This window comes from Podarcis cretensis (genome assembly GCF_951804945.1).
Source record: "Podarcis cretensis genome assembly, chromosome: 13".
Lineage (NCBI taxonomy): Eukaryota > Metazoa > Chordata > Lepidosauria > Squamata > Lacertidae > Podarcis > Podarcis cretensis.
This window is the reverse complement of record NC_137182.1, coordinates 54,759,241-54,772,173: the sequence shown is the minus strand read 5'-3', so window position 1 is coordinate 54,772,173 and position 12,933 is coordinate 54,759,241. Positions and strand designations below refer to the sequence as shown.

At 51.8% G+C, this 12,933-nt stretch overlaps 1 protein-coding gene across 2 annotated transcripts in view; it reads left to right on the top strand.

Annotated features, from left to right (window-relative positions):
- Positions 1-11,385, top strand: part of FXR2 (FMR1 autosomal homolog 2) — a 32,049-nt gene extending 20,664 nt beyond the window's left edge. Inside the window, exons 8-18 of one of the 2 annotated variants that reach the window (XM_079951860.1) lie at positions 99-269; positions 632-710; positions 1,261-1,370; positions 1,543-1,614; positions 1,880-1,966; positions 3,419-3,635; positions 5,767-5,979; positions 7,024-7,224; positions 8,779-8,874; positions 8,992-9,098; positions 9,925-11,385. In XM_079951860.1, coding sequence (XP_079807986.1) covers positions 99-269; positions 632-710; positions 1,261-1,370; positions 1,543-1,614; positions 1,880-1,966; positions 3,419-3,635; positions 5,767-5,979; positions 7,024-7,224; positions 8,779-8,874; positions 8,992-9,098; positions 9,925-10,023 — 1,452 coding nt within the window. In that variant the 3' untranslated portion in view covers positions 10,024-11,385. The remainder of the gene's footprint in view (positions 1-98; positions 270-631; positions 711-1,260; positions 1,371-1,542; positions 1,615-1,879; positions 1,967-3,418; positions 3,636-5,766; positions 5,980-7,023; positions 7,225-8,778; positions 8,875-8,991; positions 9,099-9,924) is intronic. The other variant, XM_079951861.1, reaches the window with a different exon arrangement.
- Positions 11,386-12,933: the final 1,548 nt, after the last annotated feature.

The following is a 12,933-nucleotide window of genomic DNA, read 5'->3' as shown; positions in this document are numbered from 1 at the left end:
TTTGTGTGGGGGGTGAGGGCCCAGGCTGGAAAAGAGAGGTGGGGCTCACGCGACTTCTGAGGGCTGTTTCCCATCGTGCCTCTGCCTCTCCCCCCCAGACGAGTAAGCAGCTGGCATCGGCATTCCAGGAGGAGTTCACAGTGCGGGAGGACCTGATGGGACTGGCCATCGGAACCCACGGGGCCAACATCCAGCAGGCCCGGAAAGTGCTGGGCGTCACTGCCATTGAGCTGGACGAGGAGACCTGCACCTTTCGCATCTACGGGGAGGTAGGGGCCGGGGGCTGCTTCTAGACTTCTGGGAGAAGAGGGGGCGGGCTGGGCTGCTTTCATTTTGCTTGGTGCTGGTGTGTAGAGAAAAGGAACAAAGACCCACCTGATAAATGAATCCTTTGAGTGGGGCCAGAAACTCCGGTTGTGGGGCTTGGTAAGCAAGGCGGCTTTAACTGAGGAGGAACAAACTTCGGGGTCTTTTGGCCTGGAGGGAGAAAGGCCCGGCGTGTGGCTGTGCAGTGGGAGGATCTGCAAACAGTTTGTCAGGCCTGAGCAGCCTTGGTGGCCTAAAACCTCGCAAACCACCAGCACAGTGTGTTGAGCTGCTTGGCATGCTGTTCCCTTTTGCTCCTCCTTAGACCCCGGAAGCCTGCAAGCAGGCCAGGAGCTTCCTCGAATTCTCCGAAGACTCTGTTCAAGTCCCTCGGAACCTAGTCGGTGAGTGAGGCAGTTTTCTAGCTCCAAGACGAAACCTGATGGAGCCTCCCATTCTTTCTCTCCCTTCACAAAAACATACGTTTGTGAAACCAGATTCGGAAGCCAGTTCTACCTTGGAGTTTGCTTGGGAGTTGAGCTGCAGCAATTCTGCTTCAGAGAAACCAAGATTTAGACATGCAGGGGAAGGTTCAGTCCAAGGCACTTGGGAATCTGGTTGGCAGAGCTGTTTCTCAAGCAAAGATTTGTTGCATAGATTTTCCTCGATCAAAGAAGGGAAGGGCGTCAATGATTTTCCTTCCCTGTCATTGGCAACGAGTGCAAATGTACGAGGGTGTGTGTGCAAAAAAGGGGTTCTTTTTGGGATGGAGGTGTTTACTAGTGGGTCTCCTCATCCATTGACCTGTCCCCCTCCAAGGCACTGTGGTGCCAATTTGCAAGTGATTTGGCACTAGGGACATAGAGTTAAGGCGGCAGAGCAACGTGCTGACAGCCCGTGTGTGCTTGATTTGCGCACGCCCTTCAAATCCCTGTCTTCATTTGCCCCCTGCAGGGAAAGTGATAGGCAAGAACGGCAAAGTCATCCAGGAGATTGTGGACAAATCCGGCGTGGTCCGAGTTCGGGTGGAAGGCGACAATGACAAGAAGAACCCCAGGGAGGAGGTAAATTGGGCCGCAGAGCGAAGAAGCCACAGCAGCAGCTTCTTCCTGTGTGGGTCCCCTGCCCCAGTTCCCAAGCCCGAGGTTTCCGTCTCTTCTCAAAGCCACAGTGTCCCACGTTTGCCCACAGGCCACGCCCCATCAAATCATCACATCTGCATTTGTCTGCTTTCAGTCCTTGCTGGCTGGTCCAGTTTGTCCCCTGGCTAAAGCTGTCCAAGACACAGACATTGGACAAGAACCAAATGTATGTCTCTGACTCTTTCTTTCTTTCTTGGATCCCGATAATCTTTCCCTCTCGAAAACTCACACGGGCCTGCCCTCTGTCCCGCTCTGGTCGAAACTCTGCTTTCCCAGAGCACAAAACGTCATCCCTTTGGTTTAACTGGGATGCCTCTGCGGGGAACGTAGACTAATTGGCTTTAAAGCTGGCAGCCCTGGTAACCTCTCCGTCTTCTGCCTGGGGAAAAGGTGCCCTGCTCTTTGCCAACCTCCCTGTCTCCTTTCCCCAGGGGATGGTCCCTTTCATCTTTGTGGGAACGCGGGAGAACATCAGCAATGCGCAGGCGCTGCTGGAGTACCATCTCTCCTACCTTCAGGTAAGGCCGCTGGTGTGGTTCTCGTGGGCTGTGGCGAGGGAGGATGGGACCACGGGGCAAGCCTGCTTCCATCACCCTGGGGCCAGAGCCATCTTCGCCAGACCCCTCCATTTCGGGACACAGGTGCAGAATGTCAGAACTGCCGCCCAGGTCTGAGGACCTCTGCCGCCCCCCTCAGGTGCTGACATGTTGATGTTTAAAGATCAGCCTCATGGGAGGGCAGCTTTCTAGCTACCCCTCCTCCTTCCCCTTGGAATCTGCTTCAGATCTCTGTGCAAGATCACAGGCTCTTTCCAGGACCAAGGGGAAACTGTCAATCTCCTTTTTTATTTTTGCTGTTGGGTACTGGATATTGCTTACAGCACTGAATTTTTGGGGTTGGTTTTTTGGGGTATGTTACTATACAGTGGTGCCTCGCAAGACGAAAAGAATCCGTTCCGCGAGTCTCTTCGTCTAGCAGTTTTTTCGTCTTTCGAAGCAAGCCCATTAGCGGATTAGCGCTATTAGCGGCTTAGTGGATAAGCGGCTTAGCGGCTTAGAAAAAAGGGGGGAAAGTCGGAAAAACTCGCAAGACATTTTCGTCTTGCGAAGCAAGCCCATAAGGAAATTCGTCTTGCGAAGCACCTCCAAAACGGAAAACCCTTTCGTCTAGCGGGTTTTTCGTCTTGCGAGGCATTCGTCTTGTGGGGCACCACTGTACTTACTGGGGATGTGGGTGGCGCTGTGGGTTAAACCACAGAGCCTAGGACTTGCCGATCAGAAGCTTGGCAGTTCGAATCCCTGTGATGGGGTGAGCTCCTGTTGCTCGGTCCCTGCTCCCGCCAACCTAACAGTTCGAAAGCATGTCAAAAAGTGCAAGTAGATAAATAGGAAGGTAAATGGCGTTTCCGTGCGCTGCTCTGGTTCGCCAGAAGTGGGTTAGTCCTGCTGGCCACATGACCCGGAAGCTGTACGCCGGCTCCCTCAGCCAGCAAAGCGAGATGAGCACCGCAACCCCAGAGTTGGCCACGACTGGACCTAACGGTCAGGGGTCCCTTTACCTTTACTATACTTACTATGGTTATAAAATTTCATTTTGCACTGTTTGGTTTTGAATTGCAGTCCTGTTTTCTTTGAGTGTGTGGCTTTAGGGGGGGCATAGAAAGCGGCATACAAATAAAATAAGTGAAGTCCAGAAGGTGTAGCTGGGGTGCCCCCCGAATGCTTTTGTGCAGTTCTTTTGGGGAAGGCGCTTGGGGGCCCTGGAAGAGTCCTGACCGTTTGTGTCCTTCCTGCCCAACTTTCCCCCAGCTTTTTCTCCAAACGCTGCTGAGAGACGGCCGGCATAAATTCTATGGAGCTCCTGAAGCAGACACTCTTCCCTCCTTCTCTGCGAGGCCCTTGGCTCCTCCCCGACTGGGGTGGTGGTGGCCTGGGGCCTTGTTCTCAACCCTTTCCCCTTCCCCCTGCTAGGAGGTGGAGCAGCTGCGCCTGGAGCGGCTGCAGATTGATGAGCAGCTGCGCCAGATCGGCCTGGGCTTCCGCCCCCTCTCCAACCGGTCGGATAAGGAGCGGGGCGGCTACACCACGGACGAGAGCACTTCCTCCTCCCTGCATGGCACGCGGACCTACGGGGGCAGCTACGGTGGGCGCGGCGGCCGTGGGCGCAGGGGACCCAACTCTGGCTATGGTGAGTTGGGTGAGGCCTGCTGTATTCCTGGTGGCAAAGGACTGCGCCCAGAATGTCTGGGGATTGCACACATGGAAGAGCTCTTTGTATCACATTGCTAACATCCCACCAAATCAGCCGTTTAACATCCCTCCAAATCAGCCGTTTAACATCAAATTAGTTGTTTAGCATCCCACCAAATCAGCCGTTTAACATCCCTCCAAATCAGCCGTTTAACATCAAATTAGTTGTTTAGCATTCCACCAAATCAGCCATTTAACATCCCTCCAAATCAGCCGTTTAACATCCCTCCAAATCAGCCGTTTAACATCAAATTAGTTGTTTAGCATTCCACCAAATCAGCCGTTTAACATCCCTCCAAATCAGCCGTTTAACCTCAAATCAGTTGTATAGCATCCCTCCAAATCAGCTGTTTAGCATTAGAAGCAGGAAAGACAAGTGGGAACAGGTCCACTCTCCTTGCTCCAGAACAACTGGAGGGCAGAACGTTAGCAGTTTGGGAAGAAGCTCTTGTGCCCGGTAGTGGCTGTTGGATCAGGATAGCGAACTACCTGTGAGTGTGTTTAGGGATGCCCCTGTCTGGAATGGGAATGAATATCTTCTACCTGGGGTGGGGAGGTTCTGTTGACAACCAAGTTCATTGCTCTGTGTGAAACGTGGTTGTGCAGGCATTGCCTCAGCTAGTGTGCTTGCCACCTGGAAACTTGATGGAAGTGAGCCTTTATGGTTGCAACCATTCGATTATGGGATACCTTTGTGGCCATAAGAGATTCAGGAAGCTCCACCTGTTGTACATTTTAAGCATCTCTTAAAAACTCATTTGGGACGCGGGTGGCGCTGTGGTCTAAACCACAGAGCCTAGGGCTTGCCGATCGGAAGGTCGGCAGTTCGAATCCCCTCAACGGTGTGAGCTCCCGTTGCTCGGTCCCTGCTCCTGCCAACCTAGCAGTTCGAAAGCACATCCAAAGTGCAAGTAGATAAATAGGTACCACTCTGGCGGGAAGGTAAACGGCGTTTCTGTGTGCTGCTCTGGTTTTGCCAGAAGCGGCTTAGTCATGCCCGCCACATGACCTGGGAAAACTGTCTGCGGACAAACGTCGGCTCCTTCGGCCAGTAAAGCGAGATGAGCGCTGCAACCCCAGAGTCATCTTCGACTGGACTTAACTGTCAGGGGTCCTTTACCTTTACTTTTAAAAACTCATTTGCCTGTGTTGAAGATTAGGAGCATTTACCCTGCTTGCTGTGTAGCATTTTTATAACATGTTGATCTCCATTTGTGGAAATTTTACGGTATTTTAGGATATTTCGACATTTAATACTTTTAGAGTCTTGTAAAGCAGCTAGAGGGACGCAGGTGGCGCTGTGGGTTAAAGCCTCAGCGCCTAGGGCTTGCCGATCGAAAGGTCGGCGGTTCGAATCCCTGTGGCGGGGTGCGCTCCCGCTGCTCGGTCCCAGCGCCTGCCAACCTAGCAGTTCGAAAGCACCTCCGGGTGCAAGTAGATAAATAGGGACCGCTTACCAGCGGGAAGGTAAACGGCGTTTCCGTGTGCGGCTCTGGCTCACCAGAGCAGCGATGTCACGCTGGCCACGTGACCCGGAAGTGTCTCCGGACAGCGCTGGCCCCCGGCCTCTTGAGTGAGATGGGCGCACAACCCCAGAGTCTGTCAAGACTGGCCCATACGGGCAGGGGTACCTTTACCTTTTTAAAGCAGCTAGAGCAGCCTTTCTCGACCTGTGGGTCCCCAGATGTTGTTGGACTACAACTCCCATCATCCCTGAGCTCTGGCCTTGCTAGCTAGGGGTGATGGGAGTTGTAGTCCAACAACATCTGGGGACCCGCAGGTCGAGAAAGGCTTAGTTAGAGGTTTTTATAATGAAACGGTGAGTGCGACCTCCTGCCTGGAGGCAAGCAGTCTCCTGAAGCGCCTGTAACCTGTGGTACCACTGTATTTCTTCCTGGAAATGATAAACCGATTTAGGCCGCCAGCAGTCTTTTCCCCTGCTGCACAGCTTCACCTGCAGCATCCAGACTCTAAAAGGGGTGGGGTGTCTGCTGAGAGCAGCTTGCCGGAGCCCCTGCTCTCAGCCCCGCCACTTAAGTTCCCCCTCTTTCCTCGCCTCGTCTCCCTAGCTACCAACTCGGACGTGTCCAACGCTTCGGAAACGGAGTCGGAGAAGAGAGAGGACTACGAGTGCCCACCGCTCAGCGACCGTGACCCCCGCCCGGAGGACAACCGCAGACGGCCAGGGGCGGGGCGGGGGCGGGGCCCCGCTCCGGCGCCTCGCGGAAGTAGCAGCAGTGGAGGAGGCAGCAGCAAGTACAACAGCTCCTCCATCAGTTCAGGTACGTAAGAACCAGAAGCCCTTTTAGGATCCCCGCAGCCAGATAGCAGCGGGGGGGGGGGGCGCTCTATCACTCTTGTGTCCCAAACCCTGAGCAGGATGTTCCTGGGCTGGGTGGCCAGCTGGATTCAAGCGTTACTGTGACTTGGTGGGTGAGCAGCCTAAAGACACCTCCCCTCCCATCAGTGGCTGCTGAGCTCTGGATTTTATAGGACAAAGGCCTAGGACAGGGTGGTCTAACATGGCGGAAATCAAGCCCATATCAGGAGGAACTGGCAACTCTCCCAGGCACCCGGCATGATTCCCTGTTGACCTCCCTAGCTGCATTCCCCAGCAAGATCCAGGCTAGGTCGCAATAGGCGATCCTTCTCAGCGTGAGAAGAACACACCCCTCTTTCCTGTCCCCCTCCTCCCGGGCAGGGGAAAGAGATAGACAGAAACATATTTACATGCCTTTATTTCTGTCTTTGCAGCGTTACAAAAAACATGACTGCTCTCTTCAAACTCCAGCAGTCTAGTGACAAACACTTCCTGGACAGGAATAAACGGAAGAGCTCATATTACACTCTGAGCTAATTCCGGTGCTTCGCACTGTGAATTGACTGTCCCTCTGTCTCCCATGGGCAGTCCCAACATTCCCACCATGTTTACTTTTCAAGCTAGCACTTTGCAGCTGCATTGCATCCATATCGTAACATAACATGTGGTAGCCTTCTAGGCCTCTTTTTGGAACATTTGATGCCCTAACACTGCCCCCCACAAAGCCAGGTGAGCAAGGCTTTGGGAAGGCAGCGTGAGGACCCTCTGACAGGGTCCCAGAGTCCTCCAGCCTCCGACCAAAGCCTATTTCGCATTTTACCAGCTTTGGGAAGGAGATGGGAGGCCTCTAGGACCCTCCCCCAGAGCCTTTCACCTCTTCCACCAAGCCTGGTGCCTCGCTTCTCCAGTCTCGGGAAGGCAGGCCAAGGGGGCAGGCATCAAGTTTTGACCTCCCTGCCACCTTGCGCAACAAAGACAGTTGACTAGCGGCGTCTTCCCTCTACAGTATTGAAAGACCCCGACAGCAACCCTTACAGCCTGCTGGACAACACCGAAACTGACCAGACCGCGGACACGGACGCCAGCGAGTCGCAGCCCATCAGCAACCGCCGGCGTCGGTCCCGCCGGCGCCGCACTGACGAAGACGCCACCATGATGGACGGAGGCCTGGAGTCGGACAACATGTCTGTCAACGAGAACGGCCTGGGTGAGTGGAGGGTGGGGCAGGCCCATTCCCAGCCGTAGGTTGTGGGGATCAGGAAGAGCTAGGAGATGTGGAAGATGGGGCTCATGGGCTCTTTTTCTTGGTGGAGGGGGTCAGTCTAACATGGTTCTGGTCGCCCCTACCTGCCTTCCCTGCCAGCTTCTAAACACCTGCTGAAAACTTTCCTATTCCTGTTCTGAAGTATGGCTGCAATATTTTTTTTTATCTTGTTTTATCTTTTTGTAAGCCGCTTTTAAGGTTGTTATTGTTTTTTACAACCAAGAGGCGTACAAATTTTATGAGATAAATGGCTATAAGCACATTTTTACAACACAGCAATATAGAAATATCTTTGTAAATAAATAAGGTGCCTACTTTGCTTTTAAAGTTGCACCTGTGGTGGCTGGAACTGAGGGTCTGATTCTGCTCACGTTTGGCCAGTTGAGTGCCGTTGTCAATGAGACGAAATAGTCCTAAATCCTTAACGCACCTCTTTATCCTGACCTTTGACACTTGAGGGGGTATATTTTAAAGACCCACCTTGTTTTTGTGATCATAAGTTTTTGTGAACTCTTTTTAATATTGTCCGTGTTTCGATGCTGTAACCCACCCAGGGACCTTAGGGCAAAGGGAGAGTTATTTTTATTATTAACGAAATAATAACATTTCATTAATATGAATGTAAGCTGATGGGATCTGAGCTGACTCTGACTACCCAGGAAAGAGAATACAGTGGAACCTTGGGTTAAGAACTTAATTCGTTCTGGAGGTCCATTCTTAACCTGAAACGGTTCTTAACCTGAGGTACCACTCTAGCTAATGGGGCCTCCCGCTGCCACCATGCGGTTTCTGTTCGCATCCTGAAGCAAAGTTCTTAACCTGAGGTACTATTTCTGTGTTAGTGGAGTCTGTAACCTGAAGCGTCTGTAACCCGAGGTACCACTGTACAGTGGAACCTCGGTTGTCAAACGTAATCTGTTCCGGAACACCGTTCAGCTTCCGAAACAATAAACAACCAAGGCGCAAAATCCATTGAAAAAATGGAGGAACGGACCTTGGAAGCCATTCAACTTCCAAGGCGCGTTTGAAAATGGAAGCATTCACTTCCAGGTTGTCTGCGTTCGAAAGACAAAGCGTTCGATGACCAAGGTTCCATTGTACAGTGGTACCTCGGGTTACAGACGCTTCTGGTTACAGACGCTTCCAGTTACAGACTCCGCTAACCCAGAAATTGTGCTTCAGGTTCAGAACTTTGCTTCAGGATGAGAACAGAAATTGTGCTCCGGTGGCGCGGCAGCAGCAGGAGGCCCCATTAGCTAAAGTGGTGCTTCAGGTTAAGAACAGTTTCAAGTTAAGAACGGACCTCCGGAATGAATTAAGTTCTTATCCCGAGGTACCACTGTAATAGTATAGCAGAACTGTGGAGATGGAAGGGGCTGCCAGTGGCCATCTAGTCTAACCACCGCAGTTCAGGAATGTCAAATCTTGGGAGTCACTCAGGTTGACAGGCAGCCTTCCTATCCCTCCTGAGTCCGCTCTGCCTTTTCTCTCCGCCAGAGGAAGAGTCTAAACCGCAGAGACGGAACCGAAGCAGGCGCCGACGCAACCGCGGCAACCGTGTGGACGGCTCCATCAGCCGGGACCGCCAGCAAGGTATCGCCGTTCGGCCTTCCTCTCTTCCTGTGGGGAAGGTTCTGCGCCATCACCTGCTTGGGCTTTTCCGTGCGTGACCCTGTGTCTTTTTCCCCCCTCCCTCCCCATCGCCAACAGTCACCGTAGCCGATTACATTTCCCGAGCAGAGTCTCAGAGCCGTCAGCACCCACCGCGCAAAGAGAGCCGAGAGAAGTCGTCGGAGGACAGTGCACCCAAGCAGAAGGTGAGCAAAGGCCGTTTTCCACAATTTGGGGCACCTGGAACAAAAACGTGGCAGCTTCTGAGAAAAACAGCAAGAGGTTTTTCTTTGTAATATTTGGGGTGCGGGGAGCCAGAGAAACCAATTCAGGCTTGTTGCCGCAGCTGCCCTCAGGCTGGTCAGGCTGCTGTGATCCTGCTTCTCAGTCCAGACTGGGAAGCCTGTGATGGTGAAACTGGATTTTGCATATCGATGCTGCGCCATCTTGACGCCTCTGTGAAGTTCTGATCAGGAGCAATAATGTCCTTTTTATACAAAGAAGATGGTTGAGAAGTGAGAAACTTCCTCCATTTTGGGGAAAGTTTATTTTAAACGTGTTAAAAAAAAAATAGTCGTTTTGCTTTATTTATTTTTAAGTAAGGTTTCAGCAGCTGTTCAAGTAACATTTTTTCCGTCCAAGAAATAAACACCGTAGCTGAAGAAAAATTGTCACCATGAAAGAAATATAAAGATACTACAGTGGTACCTCAGGTGAAGAACTTAATTCGTTCCGGAGGTCCATTCTTAACCTGAAACTGTTCTTAACCTGAAGCACCACTTTAGCTAATGGGGCCTCCCGCCGCCCTTGCAGCACGATTTCTGTTCTCATCCTGAAGCAAAGTTCTTAACCTGATGTACTATTTCTGGATTAGCGGAATCTGTAACCTGAAGCGCCTGTAACCTGAGGTACCAACTGTATTTCTTGCTGGAAATCATAAACCGATTTAGGCCGGCTGCAGCCATGCCTCTCTCAAGTTTGCTGGGCCTGCTAAGGGGGTCACTGGTTTGCGTTTTGTGGCTTGTCTTCCAGGTTGAGACCACCAGCAAGGTTGTCAACGGCCCCACGGAGAACGGCGAGCATGCCGCCGCGAGCGAGGAGGTGGCTGCCCTGGTGAACGGCGTGTCCTAAGCTCGCATGCGTGCGGGGCCCCTGCCCCAAGTCGCAGCCGGCCGAACCCTCCTCTGAAACGAAAACAATCCCTACTTTCCACCTGCTTGCAACATCTTAAAGAGAAAACGAAATAAACACCACACCAGTCTCTTGTTTAAGAACAAAACCATTATTAAAAAAAAAAACAACGAAACGAAACAAATCGACCCGAATCCCAAGGTAATGATGATCTAGCGCTCGTTAAAAGCTTGCCAAAGATGGGATGCTCTTCTTTACCACAGCTCTTAACACATCCTGGTTAAGCTTTCAGCAGTGGCAGCCAGACAGGGCAGTGAAAAATTCAAAACAAAACCCCTCTCTTTTCTTTTCTGCCCTCTTGTTATGTCAAAGGGGGGGGGGGAATCTCTGACGCTACCTGAGCTCGTAACCCCCCTCCCTTTTCTTAGAGGCGCACACAGTGTAGGGGGAAAAACTACTATGACTTAACATGCATCTGTTTTTGGTGACTTATAAAAGTTTTTTTCTGTTTAGAAACAAAAATGTGAAGAGAGAAAATAAAAAAATAACTGGCTTTTCAAAACTGGAGAAAGGAGAGGGGGGAGAAATACCTGTGCCTTCTGATGACGATACAGACACACACACACAACACACACACACAACACACACCGCAAGAGCACAAGAGTGCTCTTGTGTTTGTTTTTTTGTTCCCTTTCCTCTTTGACTAGTGAAAAATCAAAGGCGAGGTCACGTCCGGGAGAGCGAAGCAGGAAGGCTGACCCGCCCAGGGCACACAGAGGGGTCCTGAGGTTGTTTTGGGCTGTGCGCCCCTTTCCCCACCCCCAAAGGGGGGGTTCTGGCCACGGAGAGGTAGGACCCTCTTCTGCAAACCAGGAGACAGGCGAGGCGGTGCTCTGCTAGGGAGAAACGCGAGGCGCCTGCTTTGTAGGCCCAGCCCAGACCAGTAATCCTTTTCTCAGTTCCTCCCCCTTTGATTCTAAAAACACTGTGGAAGAAAACAGCAAAAAGAGAGGAAAACCGCCAGGCTTTTAGGGCGCAAGCTGACGTGGCAACGTCGCTCCTGGCGCGGCTTGCCTTGAGTTTGTGTGTTTGTGTGTGGGGGGAAAAGGGGGGATTTGATCTGTGACGGTTGAGACTATTTATTTTTCACTGTACAGTATTTAAAAAGAGAATAAAAAACCCAACTCTTGAAAAAAACAACAACGCCTAAATACCAAGGTTGCTTTCTGTCCTGCCTGCCATGTTCTCTCTGTCTCTCTTCTCTCTCTGCCCGGTGGGGGGCGGCTTACGGAGAACGAAGCCCCCTCGGCCGGTGACTCCTGCTGCTCAGGCCTTCAATAAAATGCGACGAGTCTTGCCAAAGTTGGTGGTGCAGTTTTGTCCGGCGTCTACAGCCTCTGCACACGGAATGGGGAGATGGGGGGGGGGGAATGTGTTTGGAAGGGGTCCCAGCTCAGCCTTCATCCTCATGCCCAGCGGCTCCTGGCGTTCCTTACAAGTGAATATTTGTGTGAGGGACAGAGGCTGTTCCCCAAGCTAGGTGGATGAGAAGTCTGGCTAATTTAACAGCTTACCTGCGGAAGGGCCAAATTTGGTGGTTTATAGAACGAGCGCTGTCTGGGAAGGAGGGCCCCATGACTGACGTTCAGCATCGTAGAATTGGAAAGGATCATGCAATCATAGAAATATAGACAACAATCACACGAGGCAGGCAGTCATCCACTGGGAGCTTCCTGGCTGAGGGTCAGAATTTGAACCCGGACCTCCCAGGTCCTAGTCCGACATACAAGCCAGGATAGGCTGCTTTTGTGCAACCCTTGGAGACGTTCCTTCATCTAGTCTCTCTGCCTTTCCTGGGGTGCTTTTCCCTGGTTGGTGTCCCAAAACTGACACTCTTGCGGGGCTCAACTTGCACATGCCAGTGCCTTTACAAAGGTAAAATTTTCAGGTGGTGCTCCTTTGCCTAAGGAGTGGAGGAAACGGGGGGGGGGTGGCCCTCTAGCTGGAAAATATCTGTGGTACATATATTAACAAATCACCGAGACGCTGGGTGGGCTCCTCATGCCGCTGTCTTGGAAAGATCCTTTGCTCCACTGTCATCCTGACACTCCTAGAACTCCAGAATTGGAAGAATCCCTGATGGAGAGCCCACCCAAAGGCTCTTGCTGTCTGAAAGCAAAGTCCTAATGCATGGGTAGGCAACCTAAGGCCCCGGGGGGCCTGATCCAGCCCAATCGCCGCCTCAATCCGGCCTGCGGACAGTCCTGGAATTGGCATGTTTTTACATGAATAGAAAGTGTCCTTTTATTTAAAATGCATCTCTGGGTTCTTTGTGGGGCCTGCCTGGTGTTTTTAAATGAGTAGAATGTGTTATTTTATTTAAAATGCATCTCTGGGTTATTTGTGGGGCATAGGAATTCATTCTTTTTTTTCCAAAATATAGTCTGGCCCCCCACAAGGTCTGAGGGACAGTAGAGCGGCCCCCTGCTAAAAAAGTTTGCTGACCCTGTCCTAATGCTTCACCTGAATCTCATTTGAATCCATTGGTTCGGGTTCTGTCTGCTGGAATCGCGGCAGATTTTATTCAGGTGCAAAAAATGGGGCGGATTTGGAATACATCGCTGGCCCGTGGTTGTTTAGTTGTGTCTGACTCTTTGTGACCCCCTTGACCAGATCACGCCAGGCACTTCTGTCTTCCACTGCCTCCTGCAGTTTGGTCAAACTCATGCTGGCAGCTTCAAGAACACTGTCCCACCATCTCGTCCTCCGTCGTCCTCTTCTCCATGCGCCCTCCATCTTTCCCAACACCAGGGTCTTTTCCAGGGAGTCTTCTCTTCTCAGGAGGTGGCCAAAGTCTTGGAGCCTCAGCTTCAGGATCTGTCCTTCCAGGGAGCACTCAGGGCTGATTTC